The sequence below is a fragment of the Chelonia mydas genome, chromosome 4 (genome assembly GCF_015237465.2).
Source record: "Chelonia mydas isolate rCheMyd1 chromosome 4, rCheMyd1.pri.v2, whole genome shotgun sequence".
NCBI lineage: Eukaryota > Metazoa > Chordata > Testudines > Cheloniidae > Chelonia > Chelonia mydas.
Window position 1 is genome coordinate 34,237,961 of NC_057852.1, and position 27,942 is coordinate 34,265,902.

Sequence of the window (27,942 nt, forward strand, 5' to 3'; positions counted from 1 at the left end):
TTCACAGTAACATTTAAAAGGATTTTAAATCTTGATGCTTCAGGGCATAAGCTAACCACTAACTTTCCCCATAGGTAGGTTATTCTGTAACTTTCCATTGTAAGAGTTGCTGAACCGTACATCTGTATATTGGTACTGGCCACTGTCAGAGACTGAGTATTGGACTAGATTGATCATTGACCTGATCCAGTGTGGCAGATCCTGTGTCCTACATCACTTGTTAAAGGGACAAAAAGAAAATTGTGTTTTCTCCTTTGGAAAGGCTTCTGCCTGCAGCTAGCCTAACGGCAGACCTTATAAAAAACAAAGCAGTAGAGGAGTACTAGTCACTCAGGAAATGACAGTTGTGTGGTGTTCATTAAATTCCAGATCTAAAGTACTTCTGTGAGACAAGTGATGCCTGGAAATGCAGATACACTAGGAAAAAGCGAGAAGTGTCTTTAGAAGCCAGACATTCTGATGTCTTTTCTTCTGTAATTTACCTTTGGGCCACATCAGATGGTGGTGATTTTTGGTGCTGTGTCCCTTGAAAGATGCATCACAGAATCTGTCCCTCATGTTTTACTTGTCAGCTCACCTTGTGTGAGTGGCTAGGTAGAATTTTACACTTTGTCTTGTGTTTCCCACTGGGATTACTTACTTCCCTTCCTTACTGTAAGCTAAAGGTGAGATCTGAAGAGCAATGAAGCAGGAAGGGTTGGAGTCCACAGCTGCTGATGGTTTGGAAAGCTGGGCTTGATAGGAGTGAAATGGAAGCTTGCACAACGGAAGCTTGCACAGTTAACAATTCTGTGTGACTAAGAAGTATTCTATTTTTGGCGTGCATGGTAGTGTTTGTACAATGCTAATGATAAAGCAGAAGTTCAACTGTTGTGAAGTGCATTTTATTAGATTACAATTAAAATTCATGGCCCTTTTTCTTTTAGTGTCATGGGGTTACAATAAATTAATTTTTGATGCCTTATTAAATGAGAGAGATAATGGGGAAGAGAAGATTATGGTCCTGATACATTAGGATGCTGGGATTACTTGTCCTTAATGTTAGGCATATGCCTATGTATCATGTTGAATTATGTTTAAGTAAAGCTGACATGCAGTATGTATCTGAGAGAAGATGCAGATGATTGTTTGCGCTGAGGGTGATGGGTGGATGTGGCTTTGTAGAAGAGAAAAATAAGTTGCTCGTAGTGCACCTCACTAATGAATGACTATGCCATCATATGGTTTTGGTGGTCCCACGGGGGTTATCGTCAGATGGTCTGTGACTGCAGCAGGAGATGAAAAGCTGAATGATAACTGTCATTGAGGAGAGTAGCTCCACTGGTGATAATCACTGCCTTAGTTCCTGATGCTCCTGCACTTCCTAGTGCCTGGTCTGCTCTCTGTGGGTGGCAGTGCATGTTGTCTGTGACGGATTAAGACCCCTCCCCACCCCTCCTGGCAGGATGGGCTTTTGTCCATGTTTTTTCTCTTCTGGTACTTTTATTCCTTGATTGTCTCTTCTATCAGTTCTGTTATCCTTCACTGTTTAACTCTTCTTCACTGTCTGTACATTACCTCTCCTTGTTCACCACTCCTTCTCTTCTTTGTGTACCTCCTACCACCAAAAACAAACCCAAAGCAAAACCCTAGAAGGGGCCTCAGACATCCACCTGTCCACTCTTCATCATGTGTCTGGAGTGTCAGTGATTCCTTTCATGCTGTCAGGAGTCAAGTGGAATCCCTATTGTCCCGCTGTCCATGTGCAACAAATAAAAACACTCCAGGGCTGCTGCAGTTCCTTCTCCCACAACATGGATCAGACACACTGGGAGCATTGACCTTGCTGCCTGCCCCATTGACATGACAACCCTGGAGGAAGTGATTCTGAAGCAGAGTAAAAAAAGCGTTCAACCGAAACTTACATTTGTTTCCAAGATCCATGTTTCCATGGAGAAGGAGCCCTGCATCCGGGATACATGTTCTTATATCACATTCTAACTGGGCCAGCCCTTGAAGATAATGCACTGATATATTAGATTCTACACATCACTTATCAAAACTTGTCGTAAAATGTTCTGGAAATGTGACGTTTGAAAAAATATATAAGTGTAAATGATAGAGCTCTGCAAAGAACTTTTTTGGTTTGCTAGCCAGTCAAAAAAAATAAAAATTAAAACAACGTTGTGGGCGGCAGTCGGTCCAAAATGCAGATATTTTGAACAAATTTCAGTGAACCAAAAAGTGTAAAATTCATTTTGGGTTGAATAAAATTTGAACTTTTAGTTCCATTTTTATGGGTTTTTTTAAAAAACTTTTTGAATTTTTTTAATACAATTTAAATAACGAAACAAAATGTCACTTTTAATTGAAAAACCAGTTTGATTTGCTACTCAGAATTGTTTTACTATCTTCTAGAATACACTTCAGATATCTGAGAAGCTCTTCAGAAGAAAAATGAGTGAGTTAGGTAGAACGTCAGTAAAGCAACAGACAACATTGGATGAACAGGTTAAGCTGATGGTTTGCACTCGTATTTTTCTTTTCTGTTAACTCATCTCCACTGAAATACAAGCAAAGGCAAAAATGATAGCTTTACCTTATCAGGCAGTCTTAAGAACTTTGCTATTGCTAGAGATGAGCTGAATTATTTTTTTAATAGGGATGGAGCCAATTAACATGTCTTATGCCAAGCTCTTTCCCAACCATTTGCAGAGGGAGGGGCAGCCGGGCTGATTATCTAATAGGACATACTCTAAACCTGTTTTTAAGAAGAAAGTCTCTTTTCATTAGTTTTAAAGTCAAATATTGCAACAGCTTTTCTCTGGTCAGGGTCCTTGTCCATAGAAGCAGACCTCAAGAACAGAGATCTGTTCTGTGGAACAACTTGAATACTTCCTGTCTGTTAAATTCATTTTTAGACTGTTCAAAGACAGATGGTGCAGTTCTCAGATGTAGACTTTACCTCCTGATTAGAAGCAAGTATATTTTCTTGCTATAATCCTTTCCTGTCACTGTCTGACTCATCCTGATTTGAGCCTCCCTCTGGATCACAGAATAAAATAGATTGTAAAGATTGTATAGATTCTTTGTAGTTTGAGGACTGTAAACGTCTTGACTGTAAGCTTTCTTGAAAGTGGATGACACTGCCAGCTCTCTGAAACCTTAAATCCTTCAGAAGCTACTTTCGTTGTTCCTTCCTCTCCCTATGGGAAAGAAGAGAGGGATGGGGAACCTAGCAGGAGGAAAAGAGTGATGGAAGGTTCAAAGTTGGACACTAGGGGTTTTGTCTTTGACTTAAATGGTGACAAGGTTTCACCCATGGGGAGGGAGGAGGTGGGGAGAGAAGGATCAAGGAGAGACGCATTGGAGCATGAAGAAGAGAAACAATAGAGAAGGAGTGCAATAGACTATGGAGAAAGGATAAGACTGAAAAACATTTTTAAATTCATGGTCATAAATTGTAATATGATGTAGTCCCCCAAAAAGATGGGAATAATATATCCATCAGCTGAACTGCATTGTGGCTTTACTGTGCAGGTTGGAAAGGAGAATTTTTAACTTCATGCTTAAATATATTTTCTTAAATCAGTGTGAAGTACGGTATAGTTTCTTCCTTGACCTGTGCGAGTATGACTTATGTGTACACATTCAGATGTACCCAACATGTGTAACAATATTTATTCTGTTCGCCTCCCTTTTCATACTTGCTTGACAGTCTTCTTGCTTTGAAAAGGAAAGCTGGGGGAGAGGTACCTGTAGTTTCTAAATAGTTTTATGCTTCCTGGAGGATCTTGTGCTGAGAAGCTCTCTTCTGCTGTTCAGTTTCTTTCTGTCTCCCACCAGTGCTTTCAGAGATGCTCATTTGCAGAGTAGAGGCACTGTTTCTGGAGTAGTGCTCTTGGAGAGGGGATGTTGTCTCACAATTTTCAACCTACATTAGTGTTACTGTTTTCAGCATCTCTTGTTATGACACAGTGAATTGATATTGACGAGTACCGGTGCCTCCAAAATATCCCAAACTGAACATCTGAAGTTGTAACTGGAGCTGTAATATACTTAGACACACGTTATTAGTAGAAATGGAGAAACCAATTAAATTTGAGAAGAGGGGTAGGTGCGGGGATGAGAAACCAGCAAAAGAAAACTGATGAAGAGAAAATGAAGAGCAAGAAGGGGTATGTTAATCTTGCTTCAGGATAATGGACCAAACACATCAGTGGTGTAACAGCATTGCAGAGAGTGGATAAATTTGGCCCATTGTTTATTTCTGTGATTGCTTAAAATTTACTGAGCATTTTACTCTAACGGCTGTTTTGTGTAAACTATGTGGGAATGGTTAGAAAAACTGTGTGAACTCTGATTTATTTATATATTTATTTATAAATATATAAATATTTATTTATTTGGTGGATTACGAAGCTCTGATTGATTAAGATACATGTGGCTCCCATTTGCAGAAAGGTTGCCTACTCCATTAATTTTGGAAGTCCGGTGGCACCTTAAAGACTAACAGATTTATATGGGCATAAGCTTTTGTGGGTAAAATCCCACTTCTTCAGATGCATGAAGTGAAAATTACAGATACAGGCATCAATATATATTGGCACATGAAGAGAAGGGAGTTACCTTACAAGTGGAGAACCAATGTTGAAGGCCAATTTAGTCAGGGTGGATGTAGTCCACTCCCAATAATTGATGAGGAGGTGCAATACCAAGAGAGGGAAAACTGCTTTTGTAGTGAGCCAGCCACTCCCAGTCCCTATTCAAGCCCAAATTGATGCTGTTAAGTTTGCAAATGAATTGTAGCTCAGCAGTTTCTCTTTGAAGTCTGTTTTTGAAGCTTTTTTGTTGAAGGATGGCTACTTTTAAATCTGTTATTGAGTGTCCAGGGAGATTGAAGTGTTCTCCTACTGGCTTTTTTATGTTACCATTCCTGATGTCTGATTTGTGTCCATTTATTCTTTTACATAGAGACTGTCCAGTTTGGCCAATGTATATGGCAGAGGGGCATTGCTGGCACATGATGGCATATATCACATTAGTAGATGTGCAAGTGAATGAGTCTCTGATAGTGTGGCTGGGTCCTATGATAGTGTCACTAGAGTAGAAGAAGTGGGGTTTTTACCCACAAAAGCTTATGCCCAGATAAATCTGTTAAGTCTTTAAGGTGCACTGGACACCTCATTGTTTTTATGTTCAAGTTGTTTGGTTATGTTCACAGTTGTATGAGTCCCATTTAAAGGGATCACTACATGTTAAAAATCATACACAGTATTTTTAAGAGGCACATTCACTTACCTGTAACATCTTAAATGGTTAAAAAATAAAATAAAATAATTACTAATCTAATTTACTGTTCCCCATATATGCAGTTTTTCTTTTTTGCACTTCGCATAGTTTGGTGAATTTAGACTAGTGAGTTTCACTGTTTTGCTCTTCCAGCCCCACAAGAGGCCCTCTACAGGACCGAGGATGGGAAGAGTGATGTTCTGGAGGTGGCTGATCCTCTTCACCTCTTTCCATGTAGGGAAGAGGGGTTCATTTGCAGAGATGTGTGGATCTAAGGGGCATAATCTGACCTTATCACAGTGTAAATCTGCTAAGGACATTCCTGTACTTCAGGAATGGAAACTGAATTCTGAAGCAAGTTTAGAAATGTTCTGTGCTCTTGAAAGGCTGTATTTGGCCTCTTGGTAAATTATCTGGGACTTTGACATCTTGATATGCTTAATTAATGCTGTTGTTTTAGCCACTGATTTTATTTATCTGGATACTTAAATTCAGTGTTTAACCATCTGCAGAAGGCTGTGCAGGAGGAGGATATTAAAGATTCTTAGTGATCATTAATTAACTGTTATGAAGAATTGAAGCCCCCTAAAAAAAACTATGAATCTCTTGTGTCATTCACTTCCAGAGATGTAAAGCATGAGGTGTTTTGCCCAAGGGCCAGAAGAGTACTATATTGCGGTGGGTACATCAAAATTGCTGCAGTGTCTACAGTAATAGTACCAGTTGGAATTGCTGATGGAAGTTCCAAGAGCTCTTTTGTTACTTTGTAACCTTCATTTACACCTGCAAAAAGAGGTTACAAAAATTGTAGCTCTTTGATAAATTGTGAGATTGAACCTTAGATATGTACAGTGCAGTTGAATCCTCCATAGTACTGTTCAGAACAGCACAATAAACTATTCCATTTGGGAGAAGATACAGTAGAACCTCAGTGTTACGAACACCAGAGTTACAAACCACCGGGCAACCACACATCTAATTTGGAACCGGAAGTACACACTCAGGCAGCAGCACAGACCAAAAAAAAAGGCAAATACAGTTCAGTACTGTGCTTAACATAAAATACAAAAAAAAAAAAAAGCAAGCAGCATATTTCTTCTGCATAGTAAAGTTTCAAAGCTGTAGTAAGTCTATGTTCAGTTGTAAACTTTTGAAAGAACCATAAAGTTTTGTTGAGAGTTAATATTTCAGAGTTATGAACAACCTCCATTCCTGAGGTGTTCATAACTCTGAGGTTCTACTGGATTTGCTTACTAATTCCTGTTGTGATGCAGAAGATGTTGTTTAGAAAGGTAAGAGAATTTATCAGCAATGATTTCCTTAGGAAAGTGAAAAGGGCTGTTTCTGATACTTGGAGCACTGGACATTTATCTTCTCTGGGGTGAAATTGTAACTGTATACAAGAGTATTATTTCAGAGAGTGAATGATTTTTTAAAAAAAAAAGAATTAATTGTCCTCTAGCTGATAAATTGCTCAAATTTACCAGCCTCCTGAACAAGAATTGTAATTTGTATAAAAAGTGTCTTATTCCATGGTGATTTAAATCAATTCTAGGAACTGCAGAGAACAATGAAAATTCTGGTCAATAAAAGCAGGAAGAAATTATTGAAATGTTAATAAAAGGGTTGCCATGCAAAACAGGGAGGCATTTCCATAGCTCAAATGAACAGTTATATAAAATGATTGTTAGGGTGGTCATTAGGGTTCATCATATCTTGCTCCCTTATACATATGTTTTCTTACTAACAAAAAACTAACATTAGAAAAAATATAAAATAGGTCTAGTGAACAACTTTTAAATCGTAACTTCACTTGTACTTGTTATAAACTTTGTCTGAAAGACTGATTCATTTTGGGATAAGGTATCTAATGATTTTGGATGTGCAGCCCCTTTTTATTTTTATTTTTTAAACCTTCATTTAATTTCTGGAGTACAGGCTCGGTCACAAATCACGGCTATTGGCTCTTCAATCTTGTCATTCCGCATGAATTGCTTTCCAGATTTGTTTCTCTTAGAGGAGAAAATTGCAATTAATATCACATGCACACACACATCTCTCCCGTCCCTTACTCCCAATAATGTGTCGCTGTGTGTTGGGGATGCTAAAACATGTAAGTAAAATATTGAGAACTTTCTCATAAATAGCTGGCTATATTTATATTAATCTCATTTTATATTTTTACATATTAATATTTTAAACCTAGAAGAAGCATTGTTATACTTAGCTAATCCAATGTTAAGGAGTATAGAAACCCCTCACATAGTATGCCTGTTGTTGTTTGCTGGGATAGATGAATGTCTAGGAAGGTCTGTAATCAGTTGACTTCTCAGTCCCAGTGAATTAACTTCACTGGGCTGTTTGCAATTGAGCACTGAGGCAATGTACCTTTATAGTGGAGGGAAACTGCAGAACTTTCTCCTGCACTTCATCCCATTGAGACGGGGATGGCTCCTCCTTCCATAGAACAGGCCATGGGCTGCCAATGAACCCCCAGACCCTCTGGAATCCAGGAGAATCCTGGGTTGATCTGGAAGAAGCCTGGGCCTTCCATGCAAAATCCATGTGGGACTGCACTGGCTTTGGGGCCCCAGCATTAACCTTCCCCTCTCACCACCCCGACTGTGGCTGTTCTTAAAGGGGAGCTCTGCAACACCAAGGAGCCAGCAGAAAAGGTAATAACTCAGGCTGATGTTGCTGCTTCTTAGCAATCACTGTGGAGACAATATGGCGGGCAGGGAATGGGATGTGTGTGCACCCAATGAACATGGACTGATGCATGCCTGCACTGGACCCAACCCCTGACTCAGCAGACCAAATAGCATTACAGAGGCAGGTGACTCTTCTCCCCTCCCCTCTTCCTCCACAGGCTAGATGAGATCCATATACAGAGAGTCATGCTAGGGACGCGACTTGGCGCTGAGTGATTACAGTTTGAAGGACAGGACACATAATTCACCTTTCGGCTGTCCAGTCCCTCGTTTCTCAAATGTTTTTTCTGGGTTTTCTTCCTCCTTGCTTCTCAAGCAGACGTTTTAAGAGAATTGCACTGATATTAAATGAGAGCCATGGGTGACAACTGAGAGCACCTGAGATATTGTAGTAATAGGGGCGCACCTGCTCATATGAAGAAGGAAGAGCTCTAACACTATATTACTGTTGAAAGGCTCACAGCAAGATCTATTTTAAATGGAGTGCTTTTTACTGCAGTGTAATTTAAATGGTTCTAAAATGCTTACATTTAGCAATGCATTGTGTGGTACTGAAAGAGGAAAGTAGAATAATAAATTATCATTGCCTTTGGGAAGAAGAGAAATGTGAATATAGGCTGCCTAGCATGTACCATATAGACTATAGCCGTGTGTTGAGGCAGTTAATTTCTCTAAAGGCTGCACATTTGACTCTCGGAATTATTGATAAAATCCCATATCCAAAGAATACAAATACATTAATAGGATTATGCTATTGACGCTCTGGATTAGGAAAATATATATTGAGTAAAGCTGGTTGAAAAATTTACGATGGAGCATTTTTCTATCAAAAATGCAGTTTCAAAGAAAAGAAACATTTATTTGGAATATATGGACTCCCACAACTTTTTCAGTGGGGAAAAAATGCAAAGTGAATCATTTCAACTTTCTCATTCATTTTGATGTTTCATTTCATTTCATTTTGACTCTTACATTGAAATTAAATATCATATATAAACATTAAAATTAATGTTTTAATATATAAATTAAACAGAATGACTCTAAATGATAAAATTGAAATAAAGTTTGACTTTATTGAAACGATACATTTATCTAAATGAAACAATTTGAAACATTTTGTTTTGATCATGTGAGTAGTGGCAAATCAAAACTCTTTTTTTAAACAGGAAATTTCAAACTTCAGCTTCACATTAAGATTCAGATTTTTTTTTTTTTAATTTCAGAATTTCCTGGGGAATGGAAATCCTGGTTCCTGGGCAGCTCTAATATTGAGTGTGTAGTGTTTTAGGGAGATCAAGCCTTAATGAGGCATGATTTCAGCTTACCTACATGTAAACTGGTCAAATGTAAATCTGGAGACCAGGTTTAGAGAAGCAATTTCTGAACAACTTAAATAATTGATTCTTGGAACAACTAATTCTGGAGCACACAGGAGGACAGGCTCCTCTCACCATAGCATTAAGTAACACAAAGGAGCTGGCTCAAGAAAATAGTGGCTCAACTATGATTAAGTAATAGTGACCACGTTACAAGTAAACTCAACGTTCTCAGAGAAGGAATTGTACCCAAAAGTATTGCTATAACATTAACATCAAATGGAGTTTTACAATAAATTAAATTAGAAAACTTATCAAAGATATTTTACAGTCAAGAACAAGGCAGTTAAAACCCAGGCGGGTAGCTGTTTAAGAACACCATCACTGAGTCAGAGAAGGCATTCAGACTCCTAAATGAAAAAGAAAGTAAGATGACAAGTCAAAACCGGTATTGTTAAACAGCCAGGCATCAAGTGGTAATTTTAGCCAATCAGGTATGTTTTAATAAATGGAAATTCAGCCCAAGTGAACTAAACAATGTCAACTAAAATGTAACATGAAACGGGGGAATTAATCTGAAGAACAATTAACCTAAAATGTTGTTAACACACAAATTATTTAAGGATATTAGAAGTAGGAAGTCTATGGGAAATTCAGTGGGTCTGTTGGGCCACCAGGTAGGTAAAGGGGAATAACTGAGGAAGATGATACCAGAAAATGTAGAGAAGCTAAATGATTTCTTTGCATCAGTCTTCATTTAAGAGGATACTGGAGAGAGGCTTACCAAAGGCCACCCTTTTCAGGTATCAGAGTAACAGCCGTGTTAGTCTGTATTCGCAAAAAGAAAAGGAGTACTTGTGGCACCTTAGAGACTAACCAATTTATTTGAGCATGAGCTTTCGAGAGCTACAGCTCACTTCATCGGATGCATACTGTGGAAATTGCAGAAGACATTATTATATACACAGACACCATGAAACAATACCTCCTCCCACCCCACTCTCCTGCTGGTAATAGCTTATCTAAAGTGATCATCAAGAAGGGCCATTTCCAGCACAAATCCAGGTTTTCTCACCCTCCGCCCCCCCACAGACAAACTCACTCTCTTGCTGGTAATAGCCCATCCAAAGTGACCACTCTCTTCACAATGTGTATGATAATCAAGGTGGGCCATTTCCTGCAGGAATCCAGGTTCTCTCACCCCCTCACCCCCCTCCAAAAACCACACACACAAACTCACTCTCCTGCTGGTAATAGCCTATCCAAAGTGACCACTCTCCTTACAACGTGCATGAAAATCAAGGTGGGCCATTTCCAGCACAAATACAGGTTTTCTCACCCTCCCACCCCCATACACACACAAACTCACTCTCCTGCTGGTAATAGCCTATCCAAAGAGAGTGGTCACTTTGGATAGGCTATTACCTATAATAATTATAATAATGTCTTCTGCAATTTCCACAGTATGCATCCGATGAAGTGAGCTGTAGCTCACGAAAGCTCATGCTCAAATAAATTGGTTAGTCTCTAAGGTGCCACAAGTACTCCTTTTCCTTTTCAGGTAATAATTTAGATGAGAAACTGTCAGATTGAGATGTGAAAAGAGGAAGTCTAGAACAAGTTGCTAATTAATATATCAACAAGTAAGCAGGTCCAAACCGCAAACACCTAAGAGTTCTGAAGGAACTTAATGAAGTGGCTGGACTGCTAACAAAAATGTGTTGTCTTTCATTAATATCAGCTTTTTGACTCTTAAATATTTTGAGTCTTTGCTTGTTTTTACTACAATGTGTGGTGATTTCTTGGCTCTTTAAAAACAGTGACAAATTAATTGCAATATAGTTTGAAAAGATGCTCTCTTTTATGTACCAGTGTGACTTTTCAGAACTGCAATCACTACAGCCCAGTGCTTTATGCTGCGGGGGGGATAGGTTAAGGCCATAGACTCATAGTTGAAATCACATCTGGAACCCCAGATTTAAATCCTGAGCAGAGCAAGGATGTTAACTCAGCCCTTTGTTTTCCCTTACAGAGAAACTGAGCTTTGCACAGAAACAATCACTTGGCTTGATTTGAATTGTGTTCCTTTTTTGATGTACTTATGTCTTTCTGTACTGCAGCTATGTGCACTGTGCAGATGACTAATGATTAGTCTCCATTTACAAATAAAACTTTCTTGATTAATCTGCTCCATGACTGTCTTGTTGAGTAAGTATCATCACTGTCTACTGGTTGTTTCCCTCCCAGGCTTATCTATTATGTTTTTTGTACATTAAACAGCATTGTGCATAAATGGAGACAGTTGCTTAACCAATATTCCCAGTCCCTCTGAACTTGGTTGCATTGCTACATATTGTTTGTTAGAACATGGTTTTCAGCATCAGCAGCAAGCCTTTGTCATATGTTTATATTCTGATTAAATATGACTTATCCATAAGGGTAGTCACAAAACAAACCCTAGGGCAAATCTACTAGTGACCTCTTTCCATTGAGTAGATACCAGTTATAACCACTCACTGTTACTCCTTTTTCAGCTATTTTCTCATTTAACAAACCATTTTATCCCCTAAAGCATGACTTCACTCTTAGCCAGTAACCTCTCCTGCTATCTTACTGTCTAAAGCTAATAAAGCCTCTTGAGTTACCTCCATTTATTTTTCTCTTTGTGTGTAAGTATTATCATGTTTGATTATAAACAGGTTGTTTTTCAGGAAGGAAAGAAAAAAATATAATCAAGGGTTTTGTTTGTTTGCACTGGGGAGAAGCACAGGAATAAGTCTTTGCAGAAAGAGAAACCATATAAAATATGTACTGTGAGGCTATTCCTTTTGTTTCACTCAAACATTACTTCATTAATAGATGCAGATTATATCCATTTTATCTTACAGACAGAATTTCATTTCAATCTTTATAAATACAGTATACAAAGACTTTTTTCCAGTGGGTTGCAAACAATATACACAATCTTCTAAAGAATACACCCATATGTTCTAAAAGAACTCATTCCAAGTAAGGCATCTATAAAGTGAATTAGTATTTTCCAACTGATAATTATTGAGTAGGTTGTCCACTGTCTAAACAAAATTGATGCCAAAAAATCTGCAACAAAAGAAATAAAGCTGCACCTTCATGCAAACAGTGTGGTACAATGTCCAGGACAGGGTGAACCACAGGTAATTCGTTAATGAGCAGAAGCAGAAGTAATTGATCATCATATTATCAATACAAAGAGGCATGTCTTAAGTAGCTCCCAGGGAGACATGCCTGATACATTGTGATTATTATATACTAGATTACTGAGGACATATTAGTCTGTTTGTTTTGTCTTGCTTTGAAACGCTTTTTTGAAAAACTGGGATATGAATTGCTTAATTTTTTTTCTACTGTTGTGCCCCATGCTGTATGTGTGGCGTGCGGAGCATGTCTTCTACTAGGTGGAACCAGAACTGCTTAACTGTGTCACAGGTCCTAATTTGCTAATAGAGAGTCTCCTTTTGCTCAGATGGAAGGAGTTTGTGCTTTTGGAGCAGGGAGAGATGATTTCAGTTCATGCTACTGCTATGAAGTTCTGGATTGTTCTGCAGCAATCATGGACTGGCTAGCAGCCACAGATTTTCTTTTTTAAAACAATAATTTTAAGGTATTTTTGTATTTAATGTCAGGTTCCTGCCCACTGTCTAGACTCAGTTGTCACAAGCAACTGAGAATTTCCCAACCTGAAAACCTCTCACTTTTTAAAACCCAGTTTGCAGGAGGGGCAGATATAAAAAACAAAACTCCTATCCAAACCCCGCAAACCACCACCCATAAATGAAACACACAACACATACTATGGAATCACTCTTTATAAACTTATTCTTTTTGCTACCCTACAGGGTGCTTATTATCCAAAAAGGAAAAGCTCACAATTCAGTTAAATACAAGAACATCATAATCAGGTCCCCAAGATACTGCCTGCGGGTGGGTCCCTCATACTTTTGTAATGCCCCCTTGATACATTTCATAAAGGGTTTAGCTTGCAGGCACTGAAAGCAGAAATATATCTGCCTCAGGCAAAGCGTGTTGCAAGCCTTCCAGGGGGTTCCTCCTTTATCTGGTAAACTGACCCCAAACTGTGCAGTTTCCTCCTTCCCTGTCAAGTCTCAACTTTGCTTAGTCCATATCCACACTGTTTTTTGTAACTTTCAGTTAAGGGGGCCAGGGTTTGTTTTTTTTCTTTTCTAAACAGGTATAGTTATACTGGCCCAATCTTGAGTATAGTTGTAGTGGTACTGGCATAAAGGGGACTATAGTTTATTTCCCTTCCCATATGGCAGTGCTTCTCAACTCTGGTCAACCGCTTGTTCAGGGAAAGCCCCTGGCGCACCCTGCCGGTTTGTTTACCTGCTGCGTCTGCAGGTTCAGCCAATCGTGGCTCCCACTGGCCTCGGTTGGCCGCTCCAGGCCAATGGGGGCTGTGGGAAGGGCGGCCAGCATATCCCCTCGGCCCGCACCGCTTTCTGCAGCCCCAATTGGCCAGGAGCGGCCAACCGCGGCCAGTGGGAGCCGCGATTGGCCGAACCTGCAGACGCAGCACATAAACAAACCAGCCCGGCGCGCCAGGGGCTTTCACTGAACGAGCGGTGGACCAGAGTTGAGAACCACTGCCATATGGGAATAGCTATGCCAGTATTAAGAACCTTTATACCAATCTAACTGGATCCACCCGAGGGGAGGAGTTGTACTGCTTTGACTATACCAATATAGGTAAAGCACCTTTTGTGTGTAGACAAGCCTTGAGTGAGACATATTATCGTTATTTACCGGTATTTCAGGGGGTGGACATTTTTAGTGACCTTGTTCAGGTTAAAACACCTGCTGTGATTACTCTGTGTGTTCATTCCAAAAGGTAACTCTCATCAGGGTCCTAGTGGGGGCCAGCTGTGGTCACCCAGGGTGAACTGCAAAGAATGGGATAGACAATCCACAAAAAGCTGGTGGATATTCCAATACTTAGATTTACCAAACTAGTATAAAACAGCTTCTTTATTACCTTACTGGTTACTCAGAAGTTCAAACAACACAGTTCCCTTAAAGTGATCCAGCCTCAGGCCACCATCCAGGTTCCTAAGTCAAATAAGATTTCTGAAACTCTTATTTCATCATATAAAAGAAAAGGTTCTATCAGTCCCAGAGGATCGGACACATTACCTCCCAGGTTAATGAATATTCCAGATCTTACCCAAATACATGGTACAGCCAATTCTTAGTAACTAAATTAAAATTTATTAAAAAACAGAAGAGAGAGAGTATGGTTAAAAGATCAATATACATACAGACATGAGTTCAATTCACTGAGCTTCAGATTCATAGCAGAGATGATGAGCTTTGTAGCTGCAAAGAGTTCTTTCAGAAATAGTTCATAGGTTATAGTCCAATGTCCAAATATCATATTCAGGGCCTACCAGCATAATTGGAACCTCAGTCTTGCGACACAAACGTCCCTGATAAGCTTAAGCAGATCTGAGATAACAGAATCAGGACCCAAAGATCTTTTATATAATTTCATGTCTTTTGACAAGTTGGAGTTCCTCAGGGAACAAAAAGTAATTTAGGATGACTTTGAAGGCGGTCCATCACCGGTACTTTAGCTATAGAATTAACATAAGGCAATTTGCTTGTTCCGCCACCATTCACAGTACATTTCAAAGAGAGATGAATACAGAGATCGCCTGTGTTTACAATTCATTTAAATGCTAGGATGTTCTTTTGATCTCTGAATTATGAGACTACAGCATAGACAGGGGCTGTTGATTACATTGTGGACCATACTCATACATATGTAAATACATAAAAACACAACCATTACCTCCCCACATGTCTTTTGAGGGTTATTTATTTTGCAGGATGTTTAACCCTTTCTGGCCATGCATCACAGTAACACAGTGGGGCTTTTTACATATTTGTAGGTCTCTTTCAGTGGGGTATGTGGTGATGGTGATTGATGATGATATCAAGTTGTTGCACTAGCAGTTGAATTGCACTGTAGTGCAAGCAGTAATCATTTTTGAAATCTGATGTAAAATTATGAAATACACTGAGTAACCTTGGACCACAGCTGCTTGCATTTTTCCATTTAGTGATTTACTTATCTAGAATATAATCTTTTTTTTTAAATGTACCTAGTAAGCTATTTTTCATTCAACACAGACAAATACTATTGTAAAAGATAGGTTGCATGACCTTCTCCAAGCAGTTGTGTGCATAGTGAGTGGTGATATTCTCTCCTACAAGCCATGACAGTGTAGAAACATTTCAAGTTATTTACAATATACTGCCTAACACTAAAGAAGTGCTGCTCTGCTTCTGAGCCATGCTTTCATCTTAAGATATTAGTAGCATACTGGTTGAAATATTAGGACAAATAGGAATGGTCCTGCCCAGCAAGAGAGTCTCTAAAGCCTTTTGTATTTAGGGAGATGATTTTTCAGATTTTAAGTAGATTACCATATTGGGCAGGAGACTGCCTCTCACCAAGGAAACATTCTATCCCAACCCTTTCTTAAAGCCAAAATCTCTGTTGCAGATGCTGTGTCTGAGGCAAACTGGAAATCTGAAGCACTATAAAGCAGCATGCTATAGCACACTGGTGCCATCTGATGGTAAGTTTTCTCTTTTCAAATCAACTGAACTTCCAATTCCAGCCTTCTGAAAATGACATGTTTAGAAACACTGAATGTGCATGACTTCAGTTGCATAGCAGCAAGTATCTCTCATTCAGCCATGGTGAGGGGTTACTGCACAGAACTGGGAGTCGGAGATTGGGTATCTATTCTGAGCCCTGTCATTGACTTCTTGAGTGACTTTGAGCAATTCACGTACCCTTTTGTTGCTTGGGTTGTCCCAGGATTAAAATGGGAAGGATACTTGCTTCACAGTCGTGTGGTGGGTCTTAATTATTATTGATAATGATTGAGTGTTCCAGAAGTTAAAGTATGAAGCATTATGTTGTAATTAAGTACAGTACATTGAACAAATGCAGATTGTCAGTGTCTTTCTATATTAAACATCTCTGTTTTTAAAGGCAAGTGTGAATGTAAAACATTACAATATGGCTTTATTTCCTTTTTTTTTAGAAGTAACTGTCAATTACAGATATGGCCTTCCTGTGGTAACCCTTATGTTACCTTCAAGAAAAGAGCGCTGTCAGTTTACCGTCAAGCCAATGTTAACAACGGTGGGGACCTTCCTGCAGGATATACAGAAAGAAGATAAAGGAATTCAGAGGGCAGAAGTCTTTACAACAGGTATTTACAAACTCTGCTGCCTGTTTAAAATAACCTGAACTTGTCCTTTCTTAAGTAGGTTGTAAAGAGTAATTGTCTTGGGCAGTATTCTTTTTCTCAGTCATTGATCAGATTCTATAGAACTAAAGAGGATGGGTGGTTCTTAATTGTTAGTACTCCTTAAGAGCATCATAAATTAATGATGTTCCATGGGTTAATTTCAGTATCTCCCTAGAGAAGCCTGATTAAAAATACAGAATTTGGACCTGTCAATTTAACCTTTTTATGATCTGGTACTTTTCTTTGATACCGTCTTCAAAAAGCTCATCTTTTTTAGTGATTTTTTTAATGCTTCTGGCTTTCCCAATATTTCTCCTACCAGTAGTCTTAAAGACCCCTGCACTGGGTTGAGAGAGAGTCTCTCTCTCTATGTGACTAGTTGTGTCTGTCAGTGTTTCTGTGAGTATGATGTAGAGGTTGGGAGACAACTTGAGAATAACAATAGGTGAGGATTTATTTAGCTGAAGGCATAGATTTTCTTTTCATGGTAAGAAATCTGTCTTCTGTTGTTCTGCAGCCAAAACCAAGTGAGTTCCATTGTTCTGGAAACAAAACCCACTGTGGAACAGAGATCTCAATTTTTATCGTTCCCTGAATGACAGAAATTCCTAAGGACTTGCTCAAAGATGGGTATATGGCCCTTAAATAAGCAATTTGAGATTATCCTATAGGCTTTTTGTGAGGGACTTTTTGAGTGGGTTAGTGACTTTGTTTTACAAACTTAAAATCCCTTAATTAAGAAAATATTGCCATTGACCTGCTGCTTTTATTTCCTTCCACCCCATACATACTTTCCCTTGGTGACCTCTCATTCTTCCATTGTTTGCTACTCCAAAATCATCATCTTCACCACAATCTCTTCTACCTATCCGGTCTCCTTCTGTCTGTCAGCATCTCTTTCTGGATAGCCCAGCTCACAATGGGAAAAACTGAGGTTCTTGTATATCTTTCTCTGTTAACAATTTCACTACAATCCCTGTTTCCTAGGCTCACAGCCTCAGTGTTGTATTTGACCCTCTTTTCTCCTTCCCCCTATGTCCTGTTTTGTTGCAAAATCCTCTTTGTTCTTCCTGTATGTTTCTACTGCTGTGACTACCTTGATTCCCACCTCACACTCCTACAATCAATTCAAAATATTGCTGCCAAAACTATCTTCCTTATCAGCCACTCTGACCAGGTCGTGTCGCTCTTTGAATTCCTTCATTGCCTACTCTTGGCCTTTCCAGCAGGTTGAAACTTCTCATCTTCACCTTCAAGGCTTTGCTCAACACTGTGCTTTCTCACGACTCTGCTATCACCTCGTGTTACGTATAGCTCTTTTTTCAGTCCAGGCGCTCCTGCCTTAAACCATTCCCTATTTTTGTGCCTTCTTCCATGCTGGCCCTCACACCAGGAAGTTCTACAACTCCCTCTGTTGCTGTGTGCCAAGCTGCTTCTTTCAGATACCTCTTTAAAACACACTTCTGCCATGAAGCCTGTCAACTGCAGTTCTCCAGTCTCAGAAACATAAAGTGTGGAGCGACTTCAACTCTCCCTCAGTTGTCTCTTACTGCCCATAGCAATGAGGCAAAACCTGGCAATTGTCCAACATGATGGTTCTTAGCTTTGACTAAACTGTCCCAAAAATCTTCGACAAACATTCAGAACTCTTCTGATTCTTCAACATACGACTGCCATGATCTATATTGACCTGTCTGGACTGAGTATTGATGGTTAGACTGTTTCCCACCCCACCTCCTTCCTCGTACAGACCCCCTCTATAGGTTACTTAACATGGTGGACTCAACCTGTGGCTTCAATCCCTGTCTGTCCTGTGATGGTCTCATTCCCCTGAAAGATGGACACAAATGTCTCTTCTGTTTAGCAAAAAGAAAAGGAGTACTTGTGGCGCCTTAGAGACTAACCAATTTATTTGAGCATGAGCTTTCGTGAGCTACAGCTCACTTCATCGGATGCATACTGTGGAAACTGCAGAAGACATTATATGCACAGAAACCATGAAACAATACCTCCTCCCACCCCACTCTCCTGCTGGTAATAGCTTATCTAAAGTGATCATCAAGTTGGGCCATTTCCAGCACAAATCCAGGTTTTCTCACCCTCCGCCCCCCCCCCCCCCCAAACTCATTCTCCTGCTGGTAATAGCCCATGCAAAGTGACCACTCTCTTCACAATGTGTATGATAATCAAGGTGGGCCATTTCCTGCAGGAATCCAGGTTCTCTCACCCCCTCACCCCCCTCCAAAAACCACACACACAAACTCACTCTCCTGCTGGTAATAGCCTATCCAAAGTGACCACTCTCCTTACAACGTGCATGAAAATCAAGGTGGGCCATTTCCAGCACAAACACAGGTTTTCTCACCCCCCCCCCCGTGTGTATGGGGGTGGGGGAGGTGAGAAAACCTGGATTTGTGTTGGAAATGGCCCACCTTGATTATCATGCACATTGTAGGGAGAGTGGTCACTTTGGATAAGCTATTACCAGCAGGAGAGTGAGTTTGTGTGTGTGTGTTTTTTGAGAGAAAAACAAAAACAAAAAACAAAAAAACAAAAAAAAAGGGGGGGCGGGGGGTGACAACTAAGTCACGGCACGATCCTGCAGAAAGTGCATCTGTGAGCACAGGTACCCCAGTACAAAGTCTTATTGATGTTAGTGGAGTCTATATGGAGTATTTACACTTAAAAGTGTAACTGTCTGCTGAATCCCATCCCTATGTATTAAGCTGAAAAAGTTTAACGTTAACCATGCATTCTTAGCTTCAGTTTAAGCTTCAGTTATTTTGTTGATATAGTACACAATGCTATTTCAATAAGAAATTGCATGGCCACATATTTTGCAGATGTCCCTACCAATTCTAGAGGAAATATGGCTAACTTCACCAACGATGGAAACATCTCATCTGATAAAGTATCTGGCTTGAATTTATTTAACAGTTGTGACATAGTTAATCTTCTACACCACATACCTTCAAATGCCAAGTAATTGTAACAATGTAGAATAACTTTTATATTTACTTTATCAGGAAATGACTATTATACTGACAAGTGTTAGCCAAACACTATGGATTATTACATTTTAAAATGTGACACTCTCTATATTTTTTTTAAACAAGAAATGAATATCCCAGGAAGTTTTGATTTAAATGCAGATATTTCTCCTGTTTTTGCTAGTAGATAAAATGAAAGTAGAAAGATCTAACCTAACACTATATATTAGAAAAAGATAAGATAACCTGAACTGGCTTGTTTACTTTACTTTACTTTTTCTATGGATATCATTCTAGCACTGTATAAATTTAGAGAAAGAAAAGCTTTTTGTTGACATCTCTGTACCTGCAGTATGATAAATGGGAAGGAAAATTGCCTTGTACAGAAAATTGTTATTTTTTTCAGGCTTCCAATGCTTTTCTGTTTTTCCTCCAGTTAACAAAGCATTAGACAGGTTAATAAAGCTCAATATTGCATCAAATATGAAAAAGAAATCCTATCTGGAGCTTTCAAACAAGTGCTCCTTTTTGAAGTATTGTTGTCTTAAATGTCATTTTAATGAGACTGCTGAAGCTCATTTACATGTAAATTATTAAGGTGACATTTGTAAAATGTTGAAAAACTGAGTGGATGTGCACAATTTAAATTTTTTGGATGAAAGTGATAGTGCTCCCAGTTTGTCACCCGACCCACACAGAGTGGGTAGGGAGAACCAGCTGGTGTGTTAGCTTCTTGAGCTCATTAATAGAAATCTCAGCAGCTACTGCCAAATGGGTCCAGACAGCAGAGAAAGTGCAGGTGTTGAGTTATCTACAGTGTGCTTCTATAATAGGGACATGGAGACAGATGGAAAGTCTGGGACTGTAGCATGGCAGCATAAAACCTCTAGTATGCTCAGTCAGGAATCATACTTATATTTTCCCTCTCGTATAGCACGTCTCAGCCAAGAGTCTCAAAATTATTAATAGGAAAATGGAGGTAAGATCAAACAGTTAGTCAGTGGCAGAGATAGAATCAGAGCCCAGATTTCCTGTTTCTCAGACCTCTTCTACATCTCCTGGGCAGTCTGTCCATTTCAGGTGCTGAGTCTCCAGTTCAGCAAAGTACTTAAACGTTTCCTTAAAACCATTAGGAGTGGACTTAAGCTTCTGATTAAGTATTTTCCTAAATTGGGGTCATCAGTACAACAAGCAAACTTACGTCAACAGTTTGCAACATAGATTTATGGAAGCAAATGGGATTGAGGTGGAGAGGAACAACAAAACAGTCCCACACTCCAGTGATTATTATATATACCATTCATGTATCAATATTTTCAGTGCTTCACTGTTTTAGAAAAGTCCTCTGTCTGCACCAGTCTTTCAGTCCTTCCTGTTTTTTTCCCTTGTCTGCAATCTTAAATAGTTGTTCAGATTCATGTGAACTATTAATCTTTTTTTTTTTTTTACCCTTATTTTTCATTGTTGGTGGGCCAATAAGTACTTCCACAAGTCTATGGACAAAAGGATGAGAATGAGTTTGAACTCTCTTCGACAGAGGCCAGTGCACTGTCTCCTTTCTGCCTCCTTACCTCCCTTAATAAGACTATTCATTATACACACCCCTTGCTCCCAATCAAAGCTAAAGCCTGCTTTAAAAAATGTATTAAAAGTATAAGCACTAAATTTTCCCATCTGTACTGACTGATTAGGAAAATCTGGAGAACAAGAATGCCAAAATTCTCTACTCCCAGCTAGAAGAACTCATCCAGGGAAAGGAAATCTGTAACCGAGTGAGGTTTGTTTAGTTTCCAACAAATCTTATTCAGGGTTCAACCAAAATTGTGTGTGAGAATGGGGACTGAAAATATAGGACTTCTATAGCCATGCTGAAGAGGCTGTCAACTTAATAGTAAAAAGTTGGCATGGAAAGGAGATACATCTTCACCTTTCTTCCTCCAGTGATTGATACTCTGTTTTCAAACAATAAATCCCAACTAAAGAGAAATGGAACCACAGTAGTGATACTATAATTAAGGTTGTAAATAACTTTGCATCATAATCCTTGAGTTCTTGTGTGGAATTTCTAAGGTCTTGTCTTATGTTGTAGTATCCTCCATCGAAAACATTGCAAACATTAATGTTAGCCTCTCAATGCTTCTGAGAGCTTAACAGAACCATCTCCGACTAAGAGAAAACAGAGAGACAGAAAGAGAAACTTTGACTTACCTGCGTCCCTCAATAAGTTTGGTGGAGCTAGATCTCCTGAGGCAGAGCCCTGTGTTGTAACCGCAAGACCATTCTCTAGAAAGTGAATCTGATCTAACTAGTTTAATTTCCCAGACTAAGCCAAATGCAAAAAGAAATGGTTAAAAGTAACCAAGACTTAGTGTTAGGTAAAATGGAGAATTTTAAGGTCTTGACACAGGTAAAGAGAGTCTTTAAATATAGCTTTCTCTTTACAGTGTCTCTCCTTGGAACTGAAATAAAAGGGAGGCTGCTAACAATAGTGAGTTATGCCAGACAGATCAAATGAAATGCGGGCACATGCTAAATATTTCAGATGATGCTTCTTGGCTTAATACTGTTAAGAAACGTATTTGTTAAAAGCACTTTGTTGTTGTACCTGCATACTGGCCACTTCCAAACTTAATGTAATGTTTATTAAAAGACACAGTTTTATCTGGTGTTACTTTTGGAAACCGCTGACATAGAGGTTTTTCTTTTTTTTTAATAAAGTAAATTTTGTGTTAAGGATTTAAGCCTTCCTGTTTTCTCCTGCAGATGGTAGCAAGATCCCTGCTACAGCATTGATGGAAGTTTTGTTGATGAATGACTTCAAACTTGTAATCAACAACACCACTTATAGTGTACAAGTCCCTGTAAAAGGTAAGAACCACAGCTGTGTTGAAGTCTTAATAAATCTGATTATCCAGTTACATCTGTTCCAAGGCATATTTTTGTCTTTTTTTAAAAAAAAAATCATGGCAGTCCCCAGAAAAAATAAGTCTGGCTTCATCTCCCCTTTGAGCCTCAGTTTGTGGCCTCATGTAAACACTCTCTGTAAACAGTGACAGTGTTTTCTTCAAAGAGCATTGCTTGATACATCTTACCAGTCATGACAGCCACGTTTGCAGCTGGTAACCGTGTTGGTCCCAGGATATTAGAAAGACAAGGTGGGAGAGGTAATATCTTTTACTGGACCAACTTCTGTTGGTGAGAGAAAAGCTTTCGAAGATACACAGAGGTCTTCTGGAGGTCACTGTGTAAGCTTGAAAACTTGTCTCTTTTACCATCAGAAGTTGGTCCCATAAAAGATATTACCTCACCCACCCTATCTCTCTTGTGACAACCATAATCTTTTTTTCAGAGAAGTGGAGTAGAGAGCATGCTACTGAAGCAGAAGATATCAAATCCTTGGTTCATAGACTGTTCATCGCCCTTCATTTAGAAGACCACCAGTTAAGGAGAGAGAGAGAACTGCTTCAGAAACTGGACCACCTAAGGGAACAGCTAGTACCCCTTGAGCAGGTTGGGAAGGTGTTTTTTTTTTATATATATATATAAAAAAAATTCTCTTAACTAATTTCCATGATGTGACAACTCCAGCATGAATGAATGGGCCAAGCCCCCCTCATTTGTCAGACAGGTAGGTGATGGCCAATTCATTTGCAGGATTATTTTCAACCCAGTTCCTCTTCCTCCTCCTGTTTTTTTGGCATAGCCTATTGAGAATTTCTAGAACTGGAGAGAAACTATGGTGAGCTGGCACTACCCTGGACTGCCTGGTTACTTTGTCTGAACCTGGTTGGGTGTCCGGAGTGATGTTGCCATATCACAGAAAAATAATTAGTTAATTAAAAAACAGTGTTGTTTTTCTGTGATGATGCTATCACCAGGTCAGCCAGTTGGATCTGACTAATGATGACCGTAACTTAGGAAAGGGGCAAACATGGTGAATCTAAGACAGGCCAAGCTAAAGTGACATGAAGGGATGAATAGGGAGGAGGAGACCAGTAAGAGCCTGATGGGGTGGGAACAGATCTCACACTGAAGGCAGCAATCTCAGAGCTGCTGTGAAAGCGCCTCTCTGAAAAACCAGGCAGCATCAGCTGATGTATGCAAATCCAATTGGTAGAGTCCCAAAGGTGTGGATGGAGGGCCAGATGGAGGCCTCGCAGAGCTCATTCCCTCTGTATTCCATGCAGGGAGTGAACTCAAAGCCTTTCTGGGAAGGGAAGGCCTGCAAGTGATACTCCTGGGGGAATTCTGTGCATGCACAGAATACATGTGTCCCACAGAATTTTATTTTTTTCTGCAGAAAATACATTCTGCCCCAGAAGTGCTGCAGTTCTGCCTTTTGACCACAAGAGGCCACTATGGTGCCAGAAAAGCCAACAGCATGAACGCAGCGGGCTGTTCTGTGCCATAAAAGGCCTCTGGTGGGCAAAAGGCGGAACTGCAGCACTTCTGGGGCAGAATGTATTTTCTGTGGGGGGAAAAAAATTCTGCGTGCAAGCAGTGGCACAGCACCTGGCCTGTGGAGCCGGGTTAGGACAGAGGGGGCACATGGGGCTGCTGGGGGGGGCGGTCACAGACTGGGGTTCAGAATGGCTAGTGGGGGGGGACAGACTGGGTTGTGGGCTCAGGAGCTAGTGGGGTGACAGCATTGAGCCAGGGGTTGAATGGGAGTGGGGTGCATGGCCACATGGAAACAAGGGAGGGGGGCTGCAGGGACCCATTGGGATGGGGGTGGGTGGGAACAGGGCCAGATGTGCGTGACTGAATGGGAGAGGCTTGGGATCAGCCAGGGTCTGCATGAGGGAGGCCTCCCCAACTCCCTAACAATCCTGCCCCTCCTCCCCCCTCCCCCCCCCCCCAAAAAAAAAACCCAACCCTGTTCCATATTACTTCTACCCACACCCAACAACTCTCCAGGTTCACTCCAGGCTCCTTCCCTCTCCCTCAGCTCCTCTATTACTCCTGACACTCACAAGCCTTTGCACTGCTTCTGATGGGTGCAGGAAATACAGTTCTGTATTGTAATTTAAATTAATTACTCAAAATTCTGTATTAATATGCCCCATAAGGAATCTATTTGTCAAAAAAAAAAAATTACCAGAATCTTTTTTTGGTCTGCATTGTTACAGCCATACTTGCCAACAGATATTTTGAAATAAATTACCAAAATAATTTAAACTGGCATGATTATATTGTGTTGTGTTACTTTGACAGATAAAATATGCAGAATTTTAAAATATTGTGTGCAGAATTTTTTTTTTGACAGAATTTTTAATTTTTTGGCATAGGAGTAAAGTGAGTAGGAGTCTTGAAGGCAGGCTCTGATCCAGGAGGAAAGTACATACTGGGATGTGTTCTCTCCCTGGTGTCAGAGAAATGTATGAAATTAATATCCACATGTTGAATGAATAACGTTTTTGTCCTAGATGAAAGCCAAAATTGCAACAAGTGCAGATGCAAAGACCAATAGGCTCCTGTGGACTGGCTTAGCACTACTGTCCACTCAAGGTGGAGCACTGGCCTGGCTCACGTGGTGGGTCTATTCGTGGGATATAATGGAGCCAGTGACGTATTTTATCACTTACGGAAGTGCCCTGGCATTCTACGCTTACTTTGTACTTACTAAACAGGTAAGTCCCATTATATAAACATGTCTGAAGTCATCTTACACTGATTTTCATAATAAATTAGCCTATGTATTTAAACATCAAAGTTTGTGCGCGTGTGTGTTCTGTAGAACTGCACTTAGGCTGGAACTTTGTTTTTAATGTAGCTCAGGGATAAACTGCTCATCTGAGCTGCACTTAAAAATCCTGATTGCAATTAGTGACCAGGCCGATACCATCTGATTCTGAAAATGAAAACTATCCTCTTTCATTCAATTCTTTGTTTGTGGCCCGGATGGTAACTGTATCTCATACGTCTCCACATAGAGAGTGGAAGTACTAAAGCAGGGCTGGTCAAGGAATGCAACCTATTGAAGGGCCAGGAAGGCAAACCCATCAGTTTTCTTTCTCTGTTTGATGGAGTTCAGATGTCACTTGATGCATGCATGGAAATTTTTCAGCTGTTTTTCCTGGACTACCTTTAGTTTATTTCATTGAGTAAGATGCGGATTTTTCTTAAGTGGCCTAACTTCCTTTCTTGCTCTTGGATGTGCAAAGGAGAAGTCACAAGTTGGAGCGAGGCATGTTTAGAGGAGGGGGAAGAGTTCCTGAACACCAAAAACCCAGAACGTGGACAAAGTGCAGAATGTGGAAATGGCCATCAATTCCTGTACAATATAAAGGAACTTACATTTTTGCCCATTAAATGTTTGGGATCCTACAATGTACTATAAAGCACATAGTTGGATAGTTACTTGTATTCCTTTTCATGCTGCATATTCAATAATTCCCTCCTCCATTTTTATTTTGTTTGGTATGGACATAGTTGGTGAATATCCAATACTTGCACATATGGAACCTATAGTACATATGAAACATCAGGTGGGGAAGGATGCTGGGTTTTGGAGCTCAGCTAGTTTGTTGAGGGCTGGGTTTGTGAGTGAGTTCTGCTCCTCTTGCTTTCTGCTGAATTTCAGGAGGGTTGAGGTAATTCTGTTTGGATAAATTGATAAATACTAATGGCCTGATTTTCAGATGCTACCATTGTCTGGGATTTTCAAAGGAGCCTAAAGGCATCAAGAACCCAACTTCCTTAGTCTCCTCTGACAGTCTCACCTATTGACTCCAATGGGAGCTGTGAGTGCTCTGCAATTCTGAAAATAAGGTCATTTATTTGTCATGGTTTAGATTTCTTCTAATTACTATAAGGTTTTTTATGTATGTTAGTTTGATTTAACTCCATCTGTAGAAATGTCTTTGCACTCCTAACCCTCTGCCTGCCCAAAAAACCCAAACATTTGTGTCCTTTTTCTATCTGTCAGGATTATGTTTACCCAGATGTTAAAGACAGACAATTCCTCCACTACTTCTACCGGAAATCCAGAAGCCAACATTTTGATGTGGAACAGTATAACAAGCTAAAAGAGGCACTGGCAGAGGTATTTTCATAAGTCTCTTAGTGTACTGTAAGTGAATGATGCTGTGGTCTCACCATTTAAGTCTTTTCAGTAAATCATGAGGTAATTGGAAAGTGGCTTTTAGATTTTATTTATTTATTTATGCATTTTAATTTTGTATGCTAAAAATATGCATATGTAACAGATTACCTGGAGTTCCTTTAAAAGCTGGAAGGAAGGACTTAAGAATGGAAATTTGCAGCACTGCTCAGGCAGCCTGTGGAGGCTGGGGGAGAGTGTGAAAACAAGTCACTCACTTGTGTTGCTCAGTAGTGATAAACTGGTTGCTCTCTAGTCTCCATCTTCTATAGTGGCAGTGATATGGAACTGGGAAAAATCTTCACTGCTCTGTGAGAAATACAGAGAGTCCTCCGGTCCACAATAAATAAACAGGACCCTGATTTATAGCCTATTAAGTAAATGGAAATTCTCCCTTGACTTTATTGGGCTTTTGATCAAGAACCCTTAATGAATAGATGGAGTTAAATTTTTAAAAAAATAATTGGGTAGGATTCAAACTAGTTCCCTTTATCAAGGCTGGGGCTTTAAAATATTTTCACTGTCTGACACTAGTCTGGAGTGTGAATTTTGCAATTTATGCTAGAGCATATAAAATAATTCAGTTCTGCTGTTGTATGAAATGGGCTTTATAAATTTTCCTAGGCTTTGGACTGAAGGTGATACATTCAGTTGCTTGGAAGGAGGCTGTTTGTGCATCTGTAGGGCTGCAGTTCCCGTTGGTCTGTTGACTGACAGATTAACTCACTAATGGCAGGAATTGTTTTTGGATGGTAATCCCTAGAGTGATATGACCAGGAGTTTACACTTGTGATTATTGTGGGAAATCTGCGCCATAAGGTTAGTGTCTTCACAGAAGTGAAAGACCTGGCTACAGGGAAAGAATATCAAGAGTATGAAAGGAAGGTACAAATTAGGGGTGACTGAAAGGGACAAATATGGACACAGAATGTCCTCCATTTAATTCTCTCTTGCGTTTACAGGTTGAAGAGTCCCTGAGACGCCTGCATCAGCCCCTACATCTGCAACTTCCAATACAGGAAATTAATGACAAAGACTAATTTTTTTTCATAACTGAATTGTCATTTCCAAAACCGATTCCAATATTTAGTTTCTGTGCTGCAAACTGAATATTTTTGACCACTATAGTTCTGAACATTACAACATTACAAATGTTGATTAAAACTATTATATCATTAGATTTTTAAAAAATAATTCCTGAAATAAAGAAGTCTTTCAAAATATGCA

At 39.7% G+C, this 27,942-nt stretch overlaps 1 protein-coding gene across 8 annotated transcripts in view; it reads left to right on the top strand.

The window, feature by feature from the left end:
• The window catches only part of MCUB (mitochondrial calcium uniporter dominant negative subunit beta), an 80,879-nt gene extending 52,937 nt beyond the window's left edge, over positions 1–27,942 (top strand). For 5 of the 8 annotated variants that reach the window (XM_037897043.2, XM_043545314.1, XM_037897041.2 and 2 more), the window contains 7 exons: positions 15,864–15,939; positions 16,414–16,584; positions 22,377–22,481; positions 22,963–23,123; positions 25,040–25,243; positions 26,542–26,658; positions 27,678–27,942. In XM_037897043.2, coding sequence (XP_037752971.1) covers positions 15,864–15,939; positions 16,414–16,584; positions 22,377–22,481; positions 22,963–23,123; positions 25,040–25,243; positions 26,542–26,658; positions 27,678–27,755 — 912 coding nt within the window. In that variant the 3' untranslated portion in view covers positions 27,756–27,942. The remainder of the gene's footprint in view (positions 1–15,863; positions 15,940–16,413; positions 16,585–22,376; positions 22,482–22,962; positions 23,124–25,039; positions 25,244–26,541; positions 26,659–27,677) is intronic. The other 3 variants (XM_043545317.1, XM_043545315.1, XM_043545313.1) reach the window with 1 other exon arrangement.